The sequence below is a fragment of the Camelus bactrianus genome, chromosome 5 (assembly GCF_048773025.1).
Source record: "Camelus bactrianus isolate YW-2024 breed Bactrian camel chromosome 5, ASM4877302v1, whole genome shotgun sequence".
NCBI classification, from domain to species: Eukaryota; Metazoa; Chordata; class Mammalia; order Artiodactyla; family Camelidae; genus Camelus; species Camelus bactrianus.
In genome coordinates this window covers 89,111,767-89,137,229 of record NC_133543.1, presented here as the reverse complement: position 1 = coordinate 89,137,229, position 25,463 = coordinate 89,111,767, and the positions used below count along the sequence as shown (strand labels likewise).

Sequence of the window (25,463 nt, the reverse complement as noted above, 5' to 3'; positions counted from 1 at the left end):
CCCGGGAATTACCGCCGCCTCAGAGTCGCAGCTGCGGGCCGAGGGTAAGGAGGCGAGCCGGGAGCGGGCGGCCAGGGGAGAGCCCCGCGGGTCCCAGCACCCGGTCCCAAGACGCGCCCCGCCTCCTGGCCTCCCGCCGCTGCTCCGGGCCTTCGCCCGCGCCGCCGCGATGAAGGCAGGCTCGGGGGATCAGGGGAGCCCCCCGTGCTTCCTGCGCTTCCCGCGGCCCGTGCGGGTGGTAAGTGGCGGCGAGGCCGAGCTCAAGTGCGTGGTGCTCGGGGAGCCGCCGCCCATTGTCGTGTGGGAGAAGGGCGGGCAGCCGCTGGCGGCCTCCGAGCGCCTGAGCTTCCCGGCGGACGGCGCCGAGCACGGCCTGCTGCTGAGCGACGCGCTGCCCACCGACGCGGGGGTCTATGTGTGCCGCGCCCGCAACGCGGCCGGAGAGGCCTACGCGGCGGCTGCCGTCACCGTGCTGGAGCCTCCGGCCCCCGAGCCCGAGCCCCAGCCTGCTGAGCGCCCGCTGCCGCCGCCTGGGGCCGGGGAGGGAACCCCGGTGTTCCTGACGGGGCCCCGGTCCCAGTGGGTGCTACGGGGGGCGGAGGTGGTGCTGGAGTGCCAGGTTGGGGGCCTCCCTGCACCCACGCTGTACTGGGAGAAGGATGGGATGGCGCTGGACGAAGTGTGGGACAGCAGCCACTTTGCGCTCGAGCCGGGCCGCGCCGAGGGCCACCCGGGCGCGAGCCTGGCGCTGCGCATCCTGGCGGTTCGGCTGCCAGACTCGGGCGTCTACGTGTGCCACGCCTGCAACGCGCACGGCCACGCGCGGGCCGGCGCGCTGCTGCAGGTGCACCAGCCCCCCGAGAGCCCGCCCGAGGACCCCGACGAGGCCCCCAGGCCCGTGGTGGAGCCGCTCAAGTGCGCGCCCAAGACCTTCTGGGTGAATGAGGGCAAGCACGCCAAGTTCCGCTGCTACGTGATGGGCAAGCCCGAGCCCGAGATCGAATGGCACTGGGAGGGCCGCCCGCTTCTCCCCGACCGCCGCCGCCTCATGTACCGCGATCGCGACGGCGGCTTCGTGCTCAAGGTGCTTTACTGCCAGGCCAAGGACCGCGGGCTCTACGTGTGCGCGGCACGCAACTCCGCGGGCCAGACGCTCAGTGCGGTGCAGCTGCACGTCAAAGGTACCGCGGCGCCCCCGGGCGGCCGGGGCTCTGGAGAGGGGCCTCCAGCGCCCTCCTAGGCCCTCCTAACTCCAGCCCCACTCAATGCCCAGAAGATGGTGGGGGTAAGGGAGGCTGAATATTGAAATGCCATTTCCCACCCACCTCCCAGACTCCCCAGGGATTCGGATTTAGTAGGTCTACAGGGTACCTACTCTGGGAAATTCTTGGCAAACTCCCCAAATGATTCTGAGGCAGATGGTGTAAAACCACCCTTTGATAAAGGGCTTTAATGAATGATTGATGTACAGATCAAGAGGGGCCCAGAACTCTCGTACTCCAGTGGTTTTCAACTTCTTTGTTTACCACCTGCCCCGCCCCCCCCCCGCCAATGGAAATCCCATCTAGGGCCCCAATATATAAGACAGATAAAAGGATCATTTTATGGATGTAAAATTCCAAGTCTTATTTACAACTTATAAAGTCAATCAGTGAAAACAAGAGGTCTATTTTATTTACACACATTTTAGGTGGAGGCTGCATTCATAACCAAGTCTAGTTTGTGAGCCTCCTGGGGAAGGCCTCATTGCAGGCCTCACACTGAGAAATTCCTGATTCACACCAAAGGTCAACTTGAGGGAGAGAGAAAAAAAATGCCCCACAATTTTTACTATCCTTTCATTAGACTGCTCTCCAGGTTTACAAGAAGAGGAAGGTGAAGGAGAGGAAATTTGTTTCCAAGTTGAGTCCCCAACCGTATCTGATAAATGCTTACTTTGCTCATAAATAGAAATTCATGGGTGAGGGGGGAGGAACACCCCAAACTCACACTGGAAGTGAAAGTTCCCCAAAATAGGAGTTTATCACAACTCACAACATTGTACCTTCCATAGTTATCACCTAACTTTTTCCCTCAGAGGAAAAAATGTTGGCAAATCTCCTGATTCCTGCCTGGCACGCAGTCAAGCATGTGGCACCTGCGCTGTGGTGGTGGCCTCCTGGGTACAGTTTGATGTGCACAAACTGGCCAGGCAGGGCTAAACTCTATCCTCCTGAGACAGAAAAGCCCAGCGGGAAGGCAGAGCTTCCCAGAGGTGCTGGACAAGACAGGTGTGCTTCCCCAGCAGCCCAAGTGAACCCACTGGCCCTTTCCATTGTCAGGCTTTCTTTTTGTAAAATGCAGTTTTGAAAATGGTTAAAGTACTTTCAAAATGAAATTCAGCTCAAACCCTAATAGAATTTTGTGGGCTACCTGTGAGGGGCCCCAGAGAACAGTTTGAAAATCATGAATGTGGTCCAAGCCCTTCCATCCCTTTAGGCCCAGGGTCATGAAAATGGCTTTGGTCAAGGTGATGTGAGGGCTTGTAAGTGTCAGGGTCAGATGAGAATTTGGGCCATCTGACTTCTCTCCCTGTGCTTTCTCTGATTCCACAATGCCTGCTGGCTCTGGGAGAAGAGCAAACGGCCTGAGCGAAGTGGGTTTAGGCAGTTGATGATGGGAGGAGAGTCTCCTGGGCCGGCCCTCTCCAGAGCCCTCTCTGGTCTCTCCCTTCTCCACAGAGCCCCGCCTCCGCTTCACGAGGCCCCTGCAGGACGTGGAGGGCCGGGAGCATGGGATCGCGGTGCTGGAGTGTAAAGTCCCCAACTCCCGCATTCCCACGGCCTGGTTCCGCGAGGACCAGCGGCTGCTGCCCTGCCGCAAGTACGAGCAGATTGAGGAGGGCACGGTCCGGCGCCTCATCATCCACAGGCTGAAGGCAGACGACGATGGCGTCTACCTGTGCGAGATGCGAGGCCGCGTGCGCACCGTGGCCAACGTGACGGTCAAAGGTCAGCTGGCCGGTGGGAGGAGGCCGAGACCGAGGCCGGTAGATGCCCAGACCCTGGGCTGATGGACTACCGTCCGTATCTCAGGGCCCATCCTGAAGCGGCTACCCCGGAAGCTCGACGTTTTTGAGGGAGAGAACGCAGTGCTGCTGGTGGAGACACGCGAGGCTGGGATTGAAGGGCACTGGAGCCGAGATGGGGAGGACCTGCCGGCCACCTGCCAGAGCAGCTCCGGCCACATGCATGCCCTGGTCCTTCCAGGGGTCACCAGAGAAGATGCTGGCGAGGTCACCTTTAGCTTGGGCAACTCCCGTACCACCACTCTGCTCAGAGTCAAATGTGAGGGCATGAAAGCCCCTAGCAGACTTCTCAAGGGCTGGACAGGAGAATCAGGGCAGGAGGGTGGCCAGATGCCCAGAAACTGGGTTGGCAAAGTGGACTTAAGGTCCGAGGGCTGTGGGAGGCTGGAGCAGGGCTTGGATGCAAACCCTGCCTCTGTCTTAGGCGTCAAGCACAATCCCCCGGGACCCCCAGTGTTGGCAGAGATGTTCAAGGGCCACAAGAACACAGTCCTGCTGACCTGGAAGCCTCCCGAGCCAGCCCCCGAGACGCCCTTCATCTACCGGCTGGAGCGGCAGGAGGTGGGCTCGGAAGACTGGATCCAGTGCTTCAGCATTGAGAAGGCTGGGGCCGTGGAGGTGCCTGGAGACTGTGTGCCCTCCGAGGGTGACTACCGCTTCCGCGTCTGCACGGTCAGTGAACACGGCCGCAGTCCCCACGTTGTGTTCCATGGATCTGCTCACCTAGGTGAGTTGGTCCTTCCTGGCTGGCCAGCGGTGGTACTCCAAGTAGCACCCTCCCCACCACCTTCCTCCCTTCCCCAGCCCTCGGTCCCTGTCCTGTAATATGCCTTCTACCTGCCAATCTCTGCCCTTTGCCCCGCCCCACCCCCTGGTTCTCATGGCTGTGCTTTGTCCCCATCTCAGTGCCCACAGCTCGCCTGGTGGCAGGTCTGGAGGACGTGCAGGTATATGATGGGGAAGATGCTGTCTTCTCCCTCGATCTCTCCACCATCATTCAGGGCACCTGGTTCCTTAATGGGGCAGAGCTCAAGAGTAATGAGCCAGAGGGCCAGGTGGGGCCTGGGGCCCTGCGGTACCATATAGAGCAGAAGGGCCTGCAGCACAGACTCATCCTGCAAGCTGTCAAGCACGAGGACAGCGGGGCACTGGTTGGCTTCAACTGCCCAGGTGTGCAGGACTCGGCCGCCCTCACCATCCAAGGTTCGTGCTGGTGGGGACCAAGGTGGGCAGATAGGCTCAAGACACAGAATTCCTGTTGGGAAAATGAGGCAGATGCTGTCTTGCTTCTCACATCTGGGCCAGGAGAGTAAGGAGCATCTGTGGTGAGCTCAGATAGAGGGCTTAGTGATCCAGAAGTCTGATTTCAACCCATGCACAGCAGATAAGGGACCCCCTTATTATCTTTTGTCAGCATCATATCCAAATTCTCCAGAGTACTTTGTAGTTTGCAGAATTCTGTCATGTTTGTCATCTCAGACAAACGGCCCCTGGCCCCCTAGTGCCTGACTGCTTCCTGCCCTGTCATGTAATTGCTAACACTCTCAGAGCAACTTTCTGGGTGCCGGGCCCAACCCTAATCACTTTACATACATTGATTAACACAATCCTCTTAACATCCCTATGTGATGGGTTCTTTTGTCACCCCAGTTTACAGATGGGCAAACTGAGGCCCAGAGAGGTTCAGTGACTTGCCCAAAGTCACAGAACTAATGAGTGGTGCTGCTGGATTATGAACCCAGGCAGTCTGTCTCCAGAATCACACTCTGCCACCTGGAGAGACAGGGGAGGAGAGGGAATGAGGCTTCCCTAAGGAGGACAGTTCTTGGTAGGAATCTGAAAATTCAGGGACCATGGTAACATTTGCCATTGCACTGTTGCTGGAGTTTGTAAGGCCAGATAAGGAATTCCTTGGTGCCTAGGCATGAGGCCTTGAGGCAGTTAGCTGCAGCATCCCAAGAGGAGGGCAAAGTAAGCAATAGCCAGAGCAGTGTTCTTAAAATGCAACCTGGGTTCACCAACATTGGAGTCATCTGTTGGGGGCTGGTTGACGATGCAGATTCCTTGGCCCTTGCAGGGAGGGACATTTTTAGCAGGCTCCCTAGGAATTCTTATGCACACTAAGAGTTGGTGTGTGAGCCCAAAACCATTTTTTAAAACTCCAACGAATGTGTCAACAGCCATCATCTGACCTGATGTGCTCACCCTCCCTACATTGGGCACATGCACCGGAGAGGGGTGCTTACTGGGGTTAGACTAGGATGCCGCCTGTGACTGTGCTTCTCACCGTGCAGAGAGCCCAGTGCACATCCTGAGTCCCCAGGACAAGCTGTCGTTGACCTTCACGACCTCGGAGAGGGTGGTGCTGACCTGTGAGCTCTCCCGGGTGGACTTCCCAGCGAGCTGGTACAAGGACGGGCAGAAGGTGGAGGAGAGTGAGTCGCTGGTGGTGAAGATGGACGGGCGCAAACACCGCCTGATCCTGCCTGAGGCCGGCGTCCAGGACAGTGGCGAGTTTGAGTGCAGAACGGAAGGGGTCTCAGCCTTCTTCAGTGTCACCGTTCGAGGTCAGGGACCACAGCAATCTGGGCTCATTCCAGCTGAGGCTGACCCTGAGGGCTGTGTGAGCCCTGCCCCCTGGTCTGCCTGCCTGGGGGTCCCTTCCTGGGAGGGCCTAGTGGGCCAGGGGTCACATGTTTTGAGATCCCGCTGCCTGTGCACCACCCTCTAGTACATTTGGCCCCCGCATACCCGCTGCTGGGGGAGTGTGGGGGGAACTCAGTGCAGGTAAGGGAAGAAGATGCAGGAGCTAACATTTGTTTGGCACCTGCTGGCCAAGTCTTGTGCTGAGTACTTCACTTTCATTTAATCTCCACAACTATATGAGGACCAGTACCTCCATTCACAGATGAAGAAACTGAAGCTCAGAGAGGTTATGCATCCTGCCCATTATCACACAGCCAGCAAACACCCTAGCTGGGTTCACACCCAGGAGTGCTTATCCCACCGCCCCAGGAGGCCAGGGTCAAAGGGAAGCTTTAGGTGCAGTAGTCCAAAGGCTCTCAGAAGTCAGCCTACATTCTGGCTGCTTCAGAACCACCCTGGAAACCTGTCATAAGTGCATAGCCCCAGGCTCCTGTGGCCTCCAGAGCCAGAATATCCAGGACAGAGACTGGGGATCCACTCTGGGAGGACAGCTCAGGAACCAGTGATCCAGCTCAATCAATCTTCTCACTTTGAGCGCAAATCCTGTTTCAGCCCCATTGCCAGGAGGTCCTCTGGCCCCTGCCTGAATGCACCCAGGGATGAGGAACTCACTACCTTTAGGGAGCACTACCCCATGGTGGCACCACTAAGTCATTACCACCTCCTGCCCATCCTGGGGCCACGCAGCAGGGGCTTCCTCGTGAAAACAGCAGCAAGCACCACCCTGATGTGTCCTGCGATAGTGACCTCCTCTCTGCCTAGACAAAGACCCTCTGTGTCCCCACCCAGTCCCCTCTGATCCTCTGGAGACTCACAGCACTCAGGTGCCACATGATCTCCTGTCATGCCTCACCTGCCACGCCCTCAGTGTTCCACGTCATCGCCCCAGAGCCCCCAGCACAGCTGGCCTCCCTCCCAATGTCCTCCTGGGAGGAGACTCTCCTAGCCAAGTGACCAGTACAGACTCATGTCTCCCATGAGTGGGTGTCTGTGTGACCCCATCTCTGCTGCCCTCCAGACCCCCCAGTGCACATCCTGGACCCCCGTGAGCATGTGTTTGTGCATGCCATAACTTCGGAATGCGTCATGCTGACCTGTGAGGTGGACCGGGAGGACGCCCCTGTGCACTGGTACAAGGACGGGGAGGAGGTGGAGGAGAGCGACTTTGTGGTGCTGGAGAATGAAGGGCCCCATCACCGCCTGGTGCTGCCTGCCGCCCAGCCTCCGGACGGGGGCGAGTTCCAGTGTGTCGCCGGGGATGAGCGGGCCAGCTTCACCGTCACCATCACAGGTGGGGCTCTAGGTGGGCTGTGGGACATGGAAGGTGTCCCCTAACCCCACCTGGGCAGTCGTCACATTCCTGGACCATGGTTCCCTCCCCCAAGTTGGTCACACACCCCACCCCCTTTCTCCTCTACCCATGGTCTGCACCCTGAAGTTCAGTTACCAGCTGGAAGCGTGTGGTCACAAGCACACCTGTCTCAGCTGCACAAGTGACAGGGAAGCCCTGCCTTCTCCATTCTCCTGAAGGCGCCTGCCAAGAGGGAACTTCAGAGCTGGCAACACTACCACAGGGCAGGGTCTAATGGGGGTGGGCCCAGGCACTAGGGGGTCAGAAGGTCTGAGGCCAGCAGGAGACCCCCGCTCCGTCTGGGCACCCAACCCTCCTCTCCCTAATCTTACCCTTCATCCTGTCCCTGCCCCAACCCAGAGAACGTAGTGTTTCTACAGCTGAGGCTGACACCACAGTCCCCACTGTGCTGCTGTGCCTCTGATGTGCTTTGGTGACTGTGGTCATGCCTCCACCTGTGGGTGACTGTCCGAGCAACTGTGAGTCACGGTCCGAGGGAGAGCCTTCTTCTTCACCACACAGCCCACTTTCCAGGAGCCGGGAACAGGCATGGATCAGGCAGGGCAGCCAGGCACCTCAGCCCCAGCTGACATCCAGCCATGGCTGTCCCTGTCCTGTAGATGTCTCCTCGTGGATCGTGTACCCCAGTGGCAAGGTATACGTGGCAGCCGTGCGCCTGGAGCGTGTGGTGCTGACCTGCGAGCTGTGCCGGCCCTGGGCTGAGGTGCGCTGGACCAAGGACGGCGAAGAGGTGGTGGAGAGTCCGGCACTGCTCCTGCAGAAGGAAGACACTATCCGCCGGCTGGTGCTGCCTGCCGTCCAGCTGGAGGACTCCGGCGAGTACTTGTGTGAAATCGACGATGAGTCCGCGTCTTTCACCGTCACTGTCACAGGTGTGGGTCCACCCCAGCTGCCCAGGGTTACCAGAGGACGGTCCTGAGCCCCTGGGGGAGTTGGCCACAGAGTCCTTAGCTAGCATATTGTGGAGGAGAAAGGTGGGACTGTGGGTGCATGTACTGGGGGTCCCTGCCTGAAAGAGCCCAGGGTCCTTGTTCGAGTAAGCAAGCTCCTCTCTGGCACCCAAGGCCGGGAATAGCTGTGCTCCACCAGCTCATTTACTGAGCAATTCCTATGTGCCAGGCCCTGGGACAGTTGCTGTAGGTCACTGGTGTGTAATGCAGACACGGTCCCTGTTGTCAGAAAGCTGCCAGTCTAGTTGGGGAGGCAACTGTTAACCAGGGGTCGCAAACGGGCAGTCCCTAGGGTCCCATACAGCCCACAGATGTGTTTTGTTTGGCCTGCAGAGTCTTACCAAAGTCAGGACAGTTCAAATAACAACCCGGAGTTATGCGTCCTCTTGAAAAAGCCGAAGACCCGGCGGCTCTGGTCCCGCTTCCCCCCATGGCGACGGACAGCTGGCGCTGAGTAGTAGCTGACCCCATAAGATGGGGCCCACATTCTTCTGTCCCACCCTCCCCGCCGTTTCTGCCTCCCCACAGACCACTTCAGCCACTGACCTTACCTTACCTGGCCCCCGTGGGCATCTGAGTTTGCGACCCCTGTGTTTAACCAATAAACACACAAATAAATGTACAGTGACACCTCGTGACAAGTGCTGTGAGGGGTGAGGGCTCAAGAGAGCAGAGCAGAAGGTTCAGGGAGAGCCTCGGGGAAAGTTGCCATGCCACCCACAGGAGCCAGCCCTGGGCTGGACTCTGAACACTCAGCAGCACTTAGACACACATGCTTGCCTCCCCCCTGAAATGCACAGCCTGGCAGGAAAGCCGGACATGTTAGAGAACTGTAGAGTGTGGGTGGCCGAGTATTGCGATAGCGTGCAGTGGGAGCCCAAGGCTGGGGGCTGCTAACCTGGTTGGCAGGCAGGAAGTGCCTTCAAAACAGATATTTGAAGCAGGGGCTGTGTTAGCTAAGTGGGGGTCGGGGTTTGGGCTAAAGGTGGGGAGAGAATGTTCAAAGCAGGAAAGCACAGGACAGCTGTGGAAGTGATGTTGGTTCAGTGCCGGAAACTTTGGGGCTGCAGCTCACAGCGCCAACCCAGTGTGTATGTGATGGGGGCAGGGGGTGTAGGACCAAAACAATACTAGATGGCACAAAAGAACCCCACTGGCTGCACTTGAGAGACCATCCTGCTGCTGGCACCATCTGGTTGCCTCTCCCCTGCCCTGCCCTAGGAATAGTGCCTCAGCCTAGGCTGAGCTACTTAGGGCCCCCCGACTCCATGCACCCCAGTTAGTGCAGCCTGGTGCGCACAAGCCACAAAGCCAAAGAGGCCTTTCTGCACATGTTCTGTCCTGCAGTGACTCCCTTCAACCTCTCCGGCCCCAAGCCCTGGCCAGACATAATGGCTGTGGCCACACACATTCCAGTCCACACTTGTCCTCCCCACAAAACACCGGATTCTCCATGGGGAAGCTCACACAACACACCACCTTGGCTGTGGACCAGGAGAATCAAGCCTGATGCCAAACTGAGGTCCCACAGCTCTGCAGACACCCCAGCCCCATTGCTGCACCCTGTGCTCATTCCACTGCCTCCATCACCACCCGTCATCCCGCAAGGCCCCAGAGAACCAGCCTACATTTTCTAGACTCTTGGAACAAGTCCAGTTAGGGAGGCGGAGGCAAGGGCTGAATGTTCACGGGTGGCCACATCTGCCCATGCGCACCTCTGCAGAGACCTAGACCAAAAAGCTAGCAGTTCCCCAGTCCAGCCACAAGGTGGCCAAATGCTAAAGGAGCACTAAAGGGGCCTGGAGACTTGATTTTGGGAGACCTCCCAGGTGCATGGAAGCATGGGCAGGCCCAGGCTCAGTGCTCTGGTCACCTCCAATATTGCCATGGCTCCTTTCTGTGAAAGACTGACCACTTCAGAGCAATTGGAGATGAACTCCTGGAACCAATGTTTAACATCCCCAGGGAACTTAGTCATGTGCAAAACTCATTACTGAGTTTCCTGCAAACTTTGATTTGGAATCCCTACCACTGCTTCCAGAGTTTGTTCCCTTTAACAGATGGTAGTTCTTCCTCCTGCCCTCAACTAGGTATGAGGTATGACCTTAAGAAAGTTGCTCAACCACTCTGTGCCTCAGTCCCCTCATCAGAAAAATAAGGATAAATCAATATGTACGTCCTAGGATTGCTATGAGGGTGTAAAATGCTTATGACAGTTCCTGGAGCTTTAGGAAGCGGTATGTAAGTACTTGCTATTACAGATCCACCATCCCTTATCTACAATTCTGATTTTTTTTTAACAAAAGCTCAAAATCAAAAGGCTTTTTGTAAGTTAGGTGTTAAAAGTCAATTCAGTGAAACCTGAGCTTAACTCTGTGAAACTATTTCTACTTTTTAATTACCCTGCTTAGAGTGAATATATCTATATGTTACACCACAGAAATGTTAATGTGACTGATTATGGAGGTAGCACTGTGGGGGCTGAGGGGGTTATGTAATATATGATAAGTGTACCATTTCAGGAATCAGAAGCATTCTGGATTCGTTGACACCTCTGGCCCCAGGGATTTCAGAGAACAGATTGGGGACCTCTTATTCCTTTTTATTATTATCTTTATTACTCTTGTGATTGTGGGCAACAGGGACTTCATGCTGCCAGATGGCTCCAGTGAGTTTGTGACAGCCTGTGGTTGTCCCTGCTCTGCAGAACCCCCCGTGCGCATCTTATACCCCCGGGACGAGGTCACCTTGGTCGCTGTGAGCTTGGAGAGTGTGGTGCTGATGTGTGAGCTGTCACGGGAGGACGCCCCCGTGCGCTGGTACAAGGATGGGCTGGAGGTGGAGGAGAGCGAGGCCCTGGTGCTGGAGAGTGATGGGCCCCGCCGCCGCCTGGTGCTGCCCGCCGCCCAGCCGGAGGACGGGGGCGAGTTCGTGTGCGACGCTGGAGACGACTCGGCCTTTTTCACTGTCACCGTCACAGGTGGGCGGTCTCTGGGACGTCCTGGGCAGGCAGAGAGGCGGGAGGCTGAGGGACCCAGCCCTCCCGCTTCCTGCACGTTCAGGGCCCTGCCTGCTGCACACGCTTTCTCTCGCCCCCCAGCCTTCTCGTTCTCAGCTGTCTGAGAGGCCTGGCTTGCCCAGATCAGGTCAGAACAGTGACCAGAGGTCTGGTGGGGACAGCCCAGCAATCAGGAGCACTAATTCATTTACTCAGCAAATACGTGCTCAGCTCCATTCTGGATGCTGAGGCATACAGTAATGAACCAATGAGAGAAACCTGTCTTCACGAAGCTTGCATTCTCGCTAGAGCGAGACAGAACAAATATGTAAAATAGATGGTTTTTCAGGTTGTGATCAGTGCATCAGAGGCAAAACAGGGAAGTAGGGTAGGAAGTGGGGGCGGGGTAGGGGAGGCCACGCACTCAGGTCAGATAGATCTGACTGTTAGTATGGGTCTACCTCCCTCTGTCCATGTGACCTTGGGCAAGTCAGTTCCCTGTAAAGAAGCTTCAGGTCCTCATCTATAAGGTGAAGCCAAAAATAGGGAGTGTCAGGAGGAGCTGGGAAAAGAGCTGCAGTGTGCTTAGCATGGCACCCAGCACACAGTAAGTGCCCATGGATTGTAGGTGGCACCATTCCCAAGAGCTGTACTGCAAATGGAGAGGGCTGAGAATCTAGTGGTGAGGCAGGTGGAGGCCTACTGGCTGAGCCCACTCACCTTCCCCTCTCTGTCCACCCACCAGCTCCACCAGAGAGGATCGTGCATCCAGCCGCCCATTCCCTGGACCTGCAGTTTGGGGCTCCAGGGCGTGTGGAGCTGCGCTGTGAGGTGGCCCCTGCTGGGTCCCAGGTGCGCTGGTACAAGGATGGGCTGGAGGTGGAAGCATCGGAGGCCCTGCAGCTGGGTGCCGAGGGGCCAGCTCGCACCCTGACCCTGCCCCACGCTCAGCCGGAGGATGCTGGGGAGTATGTGTGCGAGACTCGTGACGATGCCGTCACCTTCAATGTCAGCCTGGCTGGTGGGTGTTCCTGGCCAGCCTGGGTAGGGGAGGCAGAGGCAGGCCCCAGCTGACATCTCCTCTCTCTGTCTAGAGCCCCCAGTGCAGTTCCTTGCCCCAGAGGCAGCCCCCAGCCCACTTTGCGTGGCCCCCGGGGAGCCAGTGGTGCTGAGCTGTGAACTGTCCCGGGCCGGAGCCCTTGTCTTCTGGAGCCACAATGGGAGGCCAGTGCAGGAGGGTGAGGGCCTGGAGCTCCGCGCTGAGGGCCCCCGCCGGATTCTCTGCATCCGGGCTGCAGACCTGGTCCATGCAGGCCTCTACACCTGCCAATCCGGGGCAGCCCCGGGGGCCCCCAGCCTCAGCTTCAACGTCCAAGTGGCTGGTGAGTATAGCCTGGGCTGGCTGCCTGAGAGTTGTGCCCCTAAACCCACGAGTCTCCCCTTTCTCTAGTACCCCTTGCCCAGCCCTTGCCCCACTGCTCTCAGTCCCTTTCCCCATCTTACCTCCCACTGCCCTCCTCCTAGCCCTTCACCCCAGTGACCCCCAGCTCTGACTCCACAGAGCCCCCCGTGCGGGTGGTGGCCCCCAAGGCGGCCCAGATGAGGGTTCGCAGCGCCCCAGGTGGGGACCTAGAGCTGGTGGTGCACCTCTCTGGGCCGGGGGGCCCTGTGCGCTGGTACAAGGACGGGGAGCGCCTGGCAAGCCAGGGGCGGGTGCAGCTGGAACAGGACGGGGCAAGGCAGGTGCTGCGGGTGCGGGGGGCACGGAGCAGGGACGCTGGGGAGTACCTGTGCGACACGCCCCAGGACAGCCGCATCTTCCTCGTCAGCGTGGAAGGTAACAGTGCACCCCTCACACCCTTTGGGCCCTGGCCCCCTAAGGACCACACACCCACACCGTTCTGGGCCCCCTCACCCCCACCCCCACCTCACTGCCTCTGGCTCCAACCAGTGCATGCACAGCTATTTCTTGGATGAGGTGTCAGGGATCCCTTTTCCAGGAACCCTCAGATAGGAGGAGGCACAGCCCAGTGCTTAAAAGCAGGGCTCTAGAGTCAACCGTCCCTCCCCTAGGTTCCAATCTGAATTCAGCTTCCCAATAGCTGTGTAACACTGGCGAGTTGCTCAAACTCTCTGGGCCCCAGCTCCAAAGTGGGGGTAGTGCTTGTCCTATAGGGCTGTTGCGACATTTAAATAAGATAAATAGGGACCATAGTGAATGATGTTATTATTAGGGAGTCATAGAGGTAGGTGCCAGGCCCGCATTGAGAGGAGTTGGCTAGGAGTGGAAGGGAGTTGACATCTTGTCCTTTGAGACACCCCATGGCTGACACAGGAAAGTTCTGTTCGGGAACTGGGAGATGAGGACCCGTATCCGGAGGAGGGGATGAGGAGGAGGGAAGGGGAAAGACCCAGCCCACCTCACTGCCTGACCTTGCCCCCCAGAACCACCGGTGGTGAAGCTGGTCTCGGCGCTTACACCGCTAACTGTCCATGAGGGTGACGATGCCACATTCCGGTGTGAAGTCTCCCCACCAGATGCCGAGGTCACCTGGCTGCGCAATGGGGCCATTGTCACTCCAGGGCCCCAGCTGGAGATGGCCCAGAATGGGTCAAACCGCACGTTGACCGTGCGAGGCTGCCAGCTCGAGGATGCGGGGACCGTGACTGCCCGAGCAGGGGGCACAGCCACAAGTGCCCGGCTCCATGTTCGAGGTTTGATCCTAATGGAGAGAAAGTAGTCTTGGCCCGGAACCTATTCTCCAGGCCCCAGCCCTAGCAGGGGGAAAGATCCCTGAGAGGGAGCAGGGGGTCAGCCTCCAGGCCCTACCAGGCTCCATGGCCCCCTCTCCCTTTCTCCCCAGAAACGGAGCTGCTGTTTCTGCGGCGGCTGCAGGATGTGCGGGCAGAGGAAGGCCAAGATGTGTGCCTTGAAGTGGAGACAGGCCGAGTGGGTGCAGCGGGGGCTGTGCGCTGGATTCGGGGTGGAGCACCCCTACCCCCTGACTCCCGCCTGTCCATGGCCCAGGACGGCCATATCTACCGCCTCTTCATCCACGGCGTTGTGCTGGCTGACCAGGGCACCTACGGCTGTGAGAGCCACCACGATCGCACCCTGGCCAGGCTCAGTGTAAGGCGTGAGTGCCCTGTCCTCTCCTAACGCATCGCCCACCCCATGGCACAGCCTCTCCTGGCTGGCCCAGGGCCCTTCAGACCCCCACCAAAGTGCCCCTTGCCGCAAGGCAAGTCAGCCCTGGCCGACCCCCAGGAGTGTGACCTGAAGCAGCCTGCCCAAAGCGAAACTTTTCTTTTTCTAATATTTTCTATTTACCTTAGAAGTCCATGTGGATTTCGCATTCCATTTCATATGTCCAAGTTGGCTTTGCTATAAACGTAAATGTTATACTCCAGAAAGATGTGCTGGGTTTATCTTTTCAGTTACCTGCCCCAGGATGCATGGGCCCATCTGACAAGCAGGAAGCAGATAGCACCCCTACCCCTGAGCCCTCTATGAACTGTGTGACTTCATACAAATTACTTAACCTCTCTGAGCCAAATCTTCCTAAAAATGGAGTGGATGCCTATTTTAAGGGTCTTTGGGAACATTTGAGAAATAGCCACACAGAGCTTGGTAAATGGTTGTTGGTGGTGATATATATTCTCATCTAATTTTATTTCATTTATTTAATCACAATAAACCTGTGTCTCAATGCTATTAGCCTTGTACAGTTGGAGAAACTAAGGCCCAGAAAGGTCAAGCCATTTGCCAAAGGTCACACAGCACACAAACTGTGTGACAGAGCTAGGATCAAGTCCAGATGGTCTGACTCCAAATTCTGTGCTCCTTCCAGTGTCACAGCACCCCTCACCCAACCTCTTCACCCCCTAACTACACATCACCCCCTTTATGTGTCCCCTCCTCCAACCCCACTAAGCTCCTCTCTCACCCAAGTAAGGCCAGCTCTGCTCCCTTCTTTCTGCACCCTGGTCCTGTACTTTGTTCGATAGAACCTTACTAGATTGGGTGTTAGGGTGGTGCAGGCAGAGCCAAGGGGTGTGCAAGTCCCCCAAACCCCTGGCCAGATTTGGAGCCCTCATCCTCCCTCTTTCCTCATTTCCCCCCACCAGCAAGGCAGCTTAGGGTACTGCGGCCTCTGGAGGATGTGACCGTCATCGAGGGGGGCAGTGCCACCTTCCAGCTGGAGCTGTCCCAGGAGGGTGTGACTGGGGAGTGGGCCCGAGGTGGAGTCCAGCTGCAGCCAGGGTCCAAGTGCCAAATTCATGCAGAGGGCCACACTCACCACCTGGTACTCAGTGACCTGGGCCTGGCAGACTCAGGCTGCATCTCCTTCACTGCGGATGCCCTGCGCTGTGCAACCAGACTCACTGTGAGAGGTGCGGCCTCTGGAACCATCGCCTGTCTGCTAACTGCTCTGGGTGTGACCATACTGACACCACTACCTGTGTGTCTCCCACTCACCTTGCCTGTCCCAGTGTGGCCCTTGTTGACCTCCCTGCCAGAGTGTGACTCCCTTGACCCTTTGGCCACGTGTGGCACCAGTGACTGCCCTGCCTGAGTGTGGCTCCACTGAGCCTCCAGTCCCTGTGGACCACTGGCTGTGCCGCTGTAAGATGCCTGTGCTAGGGTGGTCCCTGTTGCCTGCCTGCCTGACCGTGGCCCTGCCAACCACTGTGAAGGTGAGCTCACTCATCATGCCTGCTGCAGCCCCCTCTGCCTGCCTGAGTGTGCCCTTGTGACTACCCAAGTCCCAGTGATCCACTGACCATGCAGGAGGGTGACTCCACACCAGCAACTCTGCTTCAGGGTCCCCCGGTTTTGCTTTCAGCCCCAGTGTGTTTCCCAATGACCACATCTGCTCTAGGGTCCCACCATTGTTCCTCTAAGCCCATGTTGTCCCCACTGGCCAGTTTTTCCTGTCCATTCCAGCTAGTGTGGCCCCCACTAACCATGCCTGCCTATAGGTAACTCCACTGACATCTCTACTCCAGTTTCCCCCATTCCCCTGTACCCTCAGTATGTCCCCCACTGATCCCCTTAAATGTGACCCCTATCTGGTCATTCCTGTCACACTGACTGCTCTGTTCCTGCTGTGTCCCCCCACTGACCAGCATCCCCTTTGGACCACTTATCCCAGCATGCCCCTCACTCACTGGTGCCCTCTGTTAATCACCTTGTCTAAATATGCCCACTAGTGACCCCTTGTGCTTAAGTGTATCCTACTTCTCCTGCTCCCAGAAGCCCCAGTGACCATTGTTCAGGGACCACAGGACCTAGAAGTGACTGAGGGTGACACAGCTACGTTCGAGTGTGAGCTTTCCCAGGCCTTGGCTGACATCACCTGGGAGAAGGTCAGAGCTCAGTCCCAGCCCAGCCCATTTCAGTTTCATAACAGCAATAACAAGGCCCCAACAGAAATAACTAAAACTCAGTGAGTGATATGCCTGGCACTGTGCTAAAATTTATTTGCATTTAATCCTCTAACCCATCCAGCAACCCTATGAGGTAGGTCTTATTATCTATAAGGAGACTGATGCTCAGTGGGGTGAAGCATTGCCCAGGGGCAGACATAGAGCCCATATTTTAATCCAGGATTCCTGATTCCAGAATCCACGCTCATGGCTAGTATGATCGGTAAATGACTCTAGGCTTCCCGCTCCTGTGACCCCCCTTCTTACACCTAAGGTTCCCAAAGGGTGCCACCTTCCCATGAGATTCCTGCCGCGGTCCCGGTCCCGAAGGCGCGGGATGGCCCTACCCCATAGCGTAAACCTGCCTTGAAACCGCTTGGCATCAACAGAGGGCGCCGCCGCCTACTGGGGCTGCGGCTGCCGATGCCCAACCGAGTTCACACCGACACTGTGCGACTCCCGCCCTTAGGACGGGCGCCCGCTCACTCCCAGCCCTCGGCTCAGGATCCAGTCCCTTGGCACACGCCGCCTTCTCCAGCTGCGGCGCTGCGGCTCCTCAGACGCTGGGACCTACAGCTGCGCGGTGGGGATGGCACGCGGCGGGCCTGTCCACCTGGTGGTGCACGGTGGGTACGGGGTGCTGCCCAGGCCGGGCACTGCCATGGGTGCTGGGCCCGCGGACCAGACTTGCTTCCGAGACTCTCTTGGGTGCTTCTAAAGCGAGGACGAGATGTGGGCGTGGTCCGGTACCGCCACTCCCTCCTCACGCCCCTGACTCCGCCCCAGAGCGCAAGGTGCCGGTGCTCTCCGAGCTCCAGTCGGTGCGAGCGCGGGAAGGCGACGGAGCCACATTCGAGTGCACCGTGTCGGAGGTCGAGACCACCGGGAGCTGGGAGCTCGGAGGCCGCCCGCTTAGACCCGGAGTCCGCGTCCGCATACGACAAGAAGGTCTGGCCGACTTTCTACCCACTCTGGCCTCTCACTGCTCCGCCCCCGGCTCAGACAGACCCCGCCCTACTAGGATAAGTCCCACCTCCAGCTCGAGTAGGCCCCGCCCCACAGCCCAAGGAGCAGTCTCCTGGTCCTTCCCAGGCCCCCAGTTTGAGCCCTCGGTCCTGGACCGCCCCTCTTTCCCCTCGGCATCCCAATTCCGCCCAGCCCCGCTCACATTTACCGCCACTGAACCGACCCGGGGACCTACTGCGGCCCCACTCTCATCCCCGACCCCTCTCCAGAGGCGGCTCCGGCCTCTCTAGCGGCCCCCCTCACCCCCAGGGAAGAAACATATCCTGGTGCTGAGCGACCTGCGCGCGGAGGACGCTGGAGAGGTCCGCTTCCAGGCGGGACCAGCCCAGTCCGTGGCTCAGCTGGAGGTTGAGGGTAAGAAACTGGGATGAGGACGGCCTGAAGTGGGCACTGTCTCGCCTTGGGACTGGCAGGCTGACAGCTGGTCCGGTGAACCCTGCTTCCCCGCCTCCTTCCTCGCGGGGCTCTCCTGGAGCGGGTCACAGAGGGCAGTGCGTTTCCTGGGGAGGAGATGGGGAGGAGGAGACTTTGAGTTTGAGGGTAGAGAGGAACTGACTGGTGGCATAGAGATCTAAGACCAGGAGTGGATGCTGCAGAGGGAGGGAAGATGCTTCTCTCCTCCTGGGGGCCCTGCGTGTCCTTATTAACTTAAGCCCTCGTCCTCCAACCCCAGCACTGCCTCTCCAGATGTGCCGCCGCCCCCCTCTTGAGAAGACGGTTCTGGTTGGGCGCCGGGCGGTGCTGGAGGTGACTGTGTCCCGCTCGGGGGGTCAAGTGTGCTGGTTGAGGGAGGGAGTCGAGCTGTGCGCGGGAGACAAGTACGAGCTGCGCAGCCATGGCCCCACCCACAGCCTGGTCATCCATGACGTGCGACCTGAGGACCAGGGCACCTACTGCTGCCAGGCTGGCCAGGACAGCGCCCACACACGGCTGCTGGTAGAGGGTAAGTAAATCCGATTGAGCAGAGGTCAGAGAGGCAGGTCAGCTGGCCAGCGGTCGCCTAGGAACCCGTGGGCTGAGACACACCTCCTGCAGGTTTTCCTGAACTTGGGATGGCAAGATGGTTCTGAGATGTGTTGGAGATGGGGAGTGAGGAGGCAGGCGGGACATCACAGCCAGGGCTGAGGAGAGGAGGGAGTCCTGTGTTCTCAACGGGAAACACTAGATTTAGGGCAGCTACTCCCACCTTTCTACACTCCTTCCTCTCTGAGCTTCTCCTCATTTCCTCCTGCCTCTAGACCACGTTTGTCTCTCCTGAATGACCCATTTGTACTCAAGTCCCTCTCCTTCCCACCTACCCTGGTCTGTGCCCCTCACCTGTCCCTCACCCCTCCTGCTCTCTGCCCAGCTGGCTTCTCAGCCCATCTCAGTGAGCTCCACATCAGCCTGGGCAGAGGGCTCCTGAGCTGGTCCCATTTCTTTCCTTGTCCACATAAGGGATGCCCTACCCTCCACCTGAATTCCTGCATTCCCTTCAGATGCTTCGCCTTGCCCCACCTCTAACTGGCCACCTGCCCTTTCCTGCCCCCACAGACAGCCCTGACAGGAGTCCAGAAAGGGTGGAGCAGAGGGTGAGGGCCCAGTTCTTCCTGTGTAGGAGCCCAGGCTCTGCCAGGAGAGAGGAAGGTGGTACCCACTCTCTTCCCAGCCCCACTTGCTCTCATTCCTCTGCAGGTAGCTAGGAGGACCCAAAGAGGCCAGGCAGGTGCCCTCGGACAGCTTGGAAGGCATGTGCCCTTACCCCTGGAAGCGGTGGGGAGGGAGGGGAACCAGAGGTGTTGGGAGACAATAAAAGTGGTACAGCCCCTTTCCTGGCTCTCTGTGTGACATGGGAGGGCAGAACTTGCCTGGAGCCCCCGTGTAGTGAGTGACACAGGGAACCAAGGGCCACAGTGTTTCCAACTTGGCCCATGGAAGTGACAGCCACCGAAGACCACCACTCCTGGCAGAAGCTGCACAGTTTGGCACATTTATAAAAGATGTAAAACAGAGTGGGATGGGGGGAGACAGAAGCATGAGGTGTCCAGAGTGGCATGACAGACACCAGACATGCACCGTGCATTTAAGCCCCCTCCCCCTAACCCCCTTCCTTAGCCCAGCCCAGAGCAGTACCTCCCCACCCCCCTCCCCGGCCACTGCCCTCAGGCTGGTGGCTTGCAGAGAATAGGGGACCAAGGTGAGGGCTGCTGCAGTTTGCCCCATGGTCAAGGACAAGAAGCCTTAGATGAGCCTGGCTGAGAGGTGGAGGCAATGTGGGAGGAAGGCAGATCTCCTCCACTTTAACATGCAGGAGAGTGACCCATGGGACTCCAGCAGTGGGAGAAGAGGTGGGGCCACCCTCGGAGAAGCCCTACCAATCAGAAATCTAAGGCAAGGGTCCCAGTGTCCCCTCCAAGGCCATCCCTCCAAACACACGCACACACAAGTGACACACTCACAACCCTGAGCACACCCCAATGGGGCTCACACTCGCGTCCCTCAGGAGCCCCTCGGGAGCTTGGGAGGGGGCTCTCCCCTTAGGCCAGGCTAAGACTGAGAGAGGTCCTCCCTTCTGGCAGCCAGGCCATCCCTCTCCCGGATAGGGAAAGGGACAGCCCAAGGCCACGGGCCAGGTGGGCTGAGTTGTGGCCCAGCAGGCCTCCCCAGGCTGGCAGAGCTGGTGACCGATGAGTCCAGGCAGGCAGGAGCAGCTTGACTGCTATACCCGCACTGGGGGCCCCGAGCAGGCTGTCAGCGGCCCCCGGGACCCGTACTCATAGTCCGCATCTGTGGGCGAGGCCATGAAGGAGCTCAGTGAGCTCCCTGTCTGCCGGTCCCGGAAGCTCTGGATGTAGCTCTGTGGGAGAGTAAACATGGGTGTGAGAGTGCCATTATGGACCCCCTGCCCTGAAAGCCACCCCAGGCAGACATCCCCTCCCTGCACCATCACATCCTGGTCTGCTTTTGGCCTAGGACCCCATTACACCCAGAGTCCACAGCCCTGAGACCCTACCCCCATACCACACCTCATTAAAATTCACGCTCAGGACACCTCTCCCCCATCCAGCAGTTTCCCACGGGAGGGGTTATGATGGGTGGGTGGACATGTGCTAGGCCTTTTAGCCCCTAGGAAAAGCCCAGTCCTGCCTGGACAGTCTACAACCCTCCCTTCTCCACCCGGGCTGGAGGCACTCGGGATGCTCACCGGGGAGAGGATGTCTCCATTGAAGCGTTTGATGGGCACTGGCCTGCGCCGATAAGCAGGGTCGGCGGGCCCAGGCCTTGGAGGAGCCCGGGGGCCTCTGGGAGGAGCCCTCGGGGGTCTCTTCTTACGCCGCTTCTCCTTGCGATCTTCCTGCTGCCGAATCCGCATCAGCTGTACGCGTCGGCGCTGCCGGCTGATAACCACTGTGAAGGGTTGGGCAAAGAAAGGTCTCAGAGGCCCACATGCCTCGTCTCCCCAAAGCATGCCTGCTCTTTCCTACCCAAGGACTCCAGGCCTCCAGATTCTCCTTGTCCATAACTGCCCCCTCCTTACTTTCCTGATCTCCCACCTCCCAGATGGGACTTCCTGCAGTTCCTTTCTTCCAAAGGTCTTTATGGAAAATTTCTAGACTCTAGGTACCCATTCCGCAGCTATTACCCTTCTCCCAATCCAGAGCCATAGGTGACTCACCTAGACTAGCCGTCATCTCTCAACTAGATAACTAAGCTGCTTCCTCACTTGTTCTCCTTCTATGCTTCCCTTTTCCGTTGCTTTCTATACTTAGTAACCAGAATGAGCATCCCAAATGCTAAATTACATTATATTCTCCCTGTTTTATATCTCCAATGGCAGCTCATCACCCTTCTAATAAAGCCCAGAGTCTGCATCAATGGCCCAGGGTCCCCATGCAATCAGCATCCCTCACCCAGCACTCCAGCCCCACTTCCTCAACAGGCCAGTCTCATTCCTTCACAGGCCTTCACCCTTGGCTATTCCCTCTTCTCTAGCTCTTTGCCTGGCTTATCTTTCAGGTCTCTGCTTAAATGTCACCTCTTCCAAGTAACCTTCCTTGGCCACTCTGTCTATATTTCACATTACCCTGCATATCACTCCACAGAACTGAAACTATCTTGTTTGTTTGCATGTCTATTTTCTCTCTCCCCCAACCCCAAATGTAACCCCATCAGGGCAGGGGCCTTTTCTGTTTTGTCTCTGCTGCATCCCTAGTGCCTGGAAATGGGCTTGGTACAGAACCAGTGCTCTATCCATTGTTGTGGAATGAACGGTGGCACGGAGGGTGTCTCCCCAGAGAGACAGTCAGCTCTCTAACCTGACTAAGGCCTTCTGCTGCTAGTGTGTACAGCTCATTTCCCCACTCCCCAATCGCTCAGCGCCTCCACCCAGCCCTGGCCTCCCAGTTCTCTTATGCCCACCCTGGCCAGGGCCCTCTCACCTTCTGTGTGGGAGTCCCTCTCGGCTGTCACCCGCCACTGCACCAGAACGCCCATCAGGCTGAGCAGGGGCCAGAGTGCCAGCAGGGCCCAGCTCCGCCAGCAGAGTGGGGGAATAGGGGCAGCCCGTAGACGCTCCACCGCATAGCGCCCCAGCAGCAGCAACTCGGCAAAGTAGTCAGCAGCGGTAGCGATGAGCGCAGCACCAGTCACAGCAGTGGCCAGGGTGGTGAGTGGGCGAGGCCAGCGCAGTGTGAGCAGGGCACAGAGAAGGCCGCCTCCCAGCAGCAGCCCCAGGGGGCCCCAAACAGAGCCAGGCTGGTAGTAGGGAGCGGAGCCCAGCAGGGCGGCAGCGGCGAGCAGCAGGCCGAGCAGCAGCCCTACCAGGAAGAGGCCCACGCTGCGCACCAGCATGGCCACTAGCCCACAGAGCAGCCCGATGCCCAGTGCGATGCCCGCACTTGCCCCAGCACTCAGCTGAGTCTCCAGCACCCGCTCTCGGTAGCACAGCAGGAAGATTACCACTGAGCCAAACAGCAACCCAGTGAGGAAGAGTACTGCCTTGAAGCAGCGGTAACCTGGAGGGGAACAGGGGCTAGTGAGAGGCCAAAGCAAGGTTACTGGGCTGAAGGCAGGAGGTCAGAGGGGTCAGGGACATGGAATCACAAGGGAAACCAGAGGCAGGACACTAATATCAGAGAACTGGGGGGGGTCACTGGGGTCCTGAGATTAGTAGTGAAGGGACCACTGAGGTCAAGGGAGGTCAGAGAGATAGGTAATTGGGAGTCATTGGGAAAAGAGAGAGACAGTCATTGAGATGAGCGTTGGGTCTTTAGGGGTCAGAGGAGTCAGAGATAGATCATTGGAGTCAAGAATGAATCAGTGATAGGGTCACTGGGATCTTTAAGGAGGGATTGTTCAGGGAAATGAGGTGTTCTGAAGTCAGAAAAACTTAAGAGGTGAGGTCACACAGATCAGAAAGATGAGGCCGCTGAGGGGTCTCAGGGCTTCAGAGATATGATGTTATTACAAAGAGAAGCAGAGTTATTGGGGTAGGTGTCCATAGGTTGAGGTCTTTGCAGGTCAGGAGAGATTGACATCTGTAGGCTCATTGATAGTATTAAAGGGTTTCTCAGGGAGAGTAATACTGAAGCCAGAGAAATGGAATCATTGAGATCATGGTAGGAGCAATCAGGCAATGGGGTCATAGGGATCTCTCTATGTTAGAAGTAATAGAGAGAGTCACAGGGATAGAAGGTAATGAGATAGCTAGGGTGGTTGGGGGTCACTGGGGTTTACAAGGGGTTGTAGGGAGTCAAAGAGGATTATAGGGGAAAATAGTGGTTATGGAGTTTCAGAAAAATGGAAATGATAGGGCCATTAGGCCCATTAAGCCCATTAAGGGTACCTGGAAGTGTGAGGGACTTGTAGATTCTGAAAAGCTGGGAAGATGGAAGTCAGAAATGAAGATCAAGTGGTCAGGGAGAGCCAAAGAGGAAGGTCATAAAGAGGAGAGTCAGTTATGGGAATGAGGAGAAGCATTTGAGTCCTGGAGGTTCTGGGGTCAGAAAGAGGAGCAGGGCATGCACAAGGACTCAGAGAGTCCAAGAGCCTGGGAGTCAGAGCCTCCAAGAGGGGTAGGGTGGCAGGGAAGCCCAGGAGAGTGAAGGTCAGGCTGCACTGAGCAACTGTAGAGGGAGGGGTAAGAATAGTGGAGGGGGTGAGGTGACACAGACTCCTTGGAGACCCAGCATGTGTCCTGAACCCTTAGAGGAGCTCCTCTTCCTGCCCACTCTACAATTGTTCAGCCCAGAGTTCGGGGGTGGAAGCAGGGGAGGGACCATCTGGCTCACACCCCTGCCTACTACCCAGCCATTCTAGGGGGAGATGTAGAGGTCCCAGAGCACAAGTCACACCCCACCCCTTCCCAAACTGGAACCCAGACCTCTAAGCTTCCTTTGGACTTTATCCAACCACTTATAATGCTCTGCCTGGAGGCTTTCCTTGGATACCTAGCCCATAATGCTCACTCCCCTATCTGAAGTTCTGTACCTTTTCTGTAGAGTCACTGGGCACTTACTCCACTAGACCATCTGGCACCTTTGTGCAAATTAGAAAAAGTTGTGCCTTCTTTTAGGCAAAGCAGCCTTGTGCCAAGGAATCACAATTAATAAGGTGCAGAGCCAGGTTCAAATTCAAGAATATCTAATTCAAAACCCCGTGTTCTCTAGGGTCTGGAGTCTAAATTATCTACAAAAGTGTGCGATGGAAAAAAGGGGAGAGAAAAGAAAAGTAGCTATCATGGTGGTAGTAAAGTTCTAAAGAAGATTTAGGGTGCCTCAGAAAAATAACTTGGGGAGACAGTGGAGAATCCAATTGAGGGATGAGGTAAGGTCTCACCGAAGAAGCAGTAGACGACTCCAAACAGACAGCACATGATGCAGACGAGGGCCGGCAGTGCCTGGTACCTGCGCTCCAGGGGCTGTTCACAGGGTGCACCCCAGAAGGCATCATCTGGCTCAGGGGGCAGCAGCTGGAACCGCAGCGTCGCCACAGTGCCTGGCATATTGCTGGGAACAGAAGGGAGTCACCCTCCCAGGTCAGCCTAACAGAGAAGAAGTAGGGGTCAAGGAGGAGGCCTGGGTCCCTACCGGGATGGGGGTGAGAATGAGAGTGGGAGAACTAAGCAAGGACACAGTGGACAAAGGAGTGGTTGGTGCCCACATCATACAGCTCTGAAAGCATCCCTGAAGTAAGGAACAAAAGACAAAGGGAAACAAAAGTGCTTGGCTAGAGGGAGTCGGGATGAAGAAGTTAAAAGGGGGACTGGGCTGGGGAAGATGAGGGCAGTGTGCTGCCGGTGAGAAGGAGGCAGCCAGGAGACTGGTCCGTGGGAGGCTCAATCTGGGATTGTCCAAGATCTACCTGGGCTGGAGGCGACCTGAGCTTCTGAGCGAAAGAGGCTGTGCAGGGGCCGGCGGGGCTGGGGTTGCGGGGCTCCAGAGGTTCCAGCTGACTGGGGTCCGGTAAAAGTCCCCCGTGAGGGGAAGGGGGCTGCTGGGCCGGAGGGACCAGTCCCGGCGCGGCGGCGTCGCCGCTCCGCCTCCAACACCGGCTGGCACTCCAGTCCCGCGGCGTCCGGGGACTCGGACTCGGGCTGGGCCTGGGGAAGGGAAAGAAGCAGGAGCAGGGGCTCGGGCTGCCCCAGAGCCGCGGCCCCATGCCCTGAGCCCGCCCGCGGCCCTTGGTGCTGATGGACAGCTCCGGCCTCAGCTCCTGACGTCACTCAGGGCGCACCATCCAGGCAGGGGCGGGCTACTTCTGACGTCACAGGGGACGCACCAACCACGCCGTGGGGAGGTAAGTGACTCCGCCCCCGGCGTCTGCCTCTCCCGCACTGAGGAGGGGGCACTTCCGGGGGTCCTTCCCCTTTAACCTCCCACTTCTCCTCCCTCTCCGGTAGCTGGAGCCCGAGACCCCACCCCAGGGGCGGGGCCC

At 57.8% G+C, this 25,463-nt stretch overlaps 2 protein-coding genes across 7 annotated transcripts; one reads left to right on the top strand and one right to left on the bottom strand.

Moving 5' to 3' along the window:
- Positions 1 to 26: 26 nt before the first annotated feature.
- Positions 27 to 19,356, top strand: OBSL1 (obscurin like cytoskeletal adaptor 1). 4 transcript variants are annotated; one of them, XM_010948839.3, is made up of 21 exons: positions 27 to 1,181; positions 2,721 to 2,990; positions 3,075 to 3,326; positions 3,492 to 3,794; positions 3,974 to 4,270; positions 5,362 to 5,634; positions 6,792 to 7,064; positions 7,745 to 8,017; positions 10,803 to 11,075; positions 11,839 to 12,114; positions 12,188 to 12,475; positions 12,655 to 12,930; positions 13,539 to 13,808; positions 13,958 to 14,230; positions 15,222 to 15,488; positions 16,351 to 16,463; positions 16,993 to 17,149; positions 17,310 to 17,471; positions 17,799 to 17,903; positions 18,223 to 18,492; positions 19,224 to 19,356. In XM_010948839.3, exons 1-21 carry the CDS (start codon positions 170 to 172, stop codon positions 19,229 to 19,231), a joined length of 5,691 nt encoding a protein of 1,896 aa, XP_010947141.3. In that variant the 5' UTR covers positions 27 to 169; the 3' UTR covers positions 19,232 to 19,356. The 4 variants fall into 4 exon arrangements, 3 of the variants coding, with proteins under 3 accessions (XP_010947141.3, XP_074220468.1, XP_074220469.1); XM_074364367.1 differs by lacking the exon at positions 12,655 to 12,930; XR_012507180.1 differs by lacking the exons at positions 17,310 to 17,471; positions 17,799 to 17,903; positions 18,223 to 18,492; positions 19,224 to 19,356 and adding an exon at positions 15,655 to 15,791 and having other exon boundaries at positions 16,993 to 17,129.
- On the bottom strand, positions 19,224 to 25,463 carry TMEM198 (transmembrane protein 198). Of its 3 annotated transcripts, none has more exons than XM_074364370.1 (6): positions 24,891 to 25,463; positions 24,366 to 24,570; positions 21,968 to 22,543; positions 20,734 to 20,936; positions 20,303 to 20,385; positions 19,224 to 19,501 (listed from the first exon to the last, which is right to left on the bottom strand). In XM_074364370.1, the coding sequence occupies exons 2-6, from the start codon at positions 24,529 to 24,531 to the stop codon at positions 19,228 to 19,230; spliced, it is 1,302 nt and encodes a 433-aa protein (XP_074220471.1). In that variant the 5' UTR covers positions 24,532 to 24,570; positions 24,891 to 25,463; the 3' UTR covers positions 19,224 to 19,227. The 3 variants fall into 3 exon arrangements, with proteins under 3 accessions (XP_074220471.1, XP_074220470.1, XP_010947143.1); XM_074364369.1 differs by having other exon boundaries at positions 24,366 to 24,535; positions 24,891 to 25,456; XM_010948841.3 differs by having other exon boundaries at positions 19,369 to 20,385; positions 24,366 to 24,535; positions 24,891 to 25,440.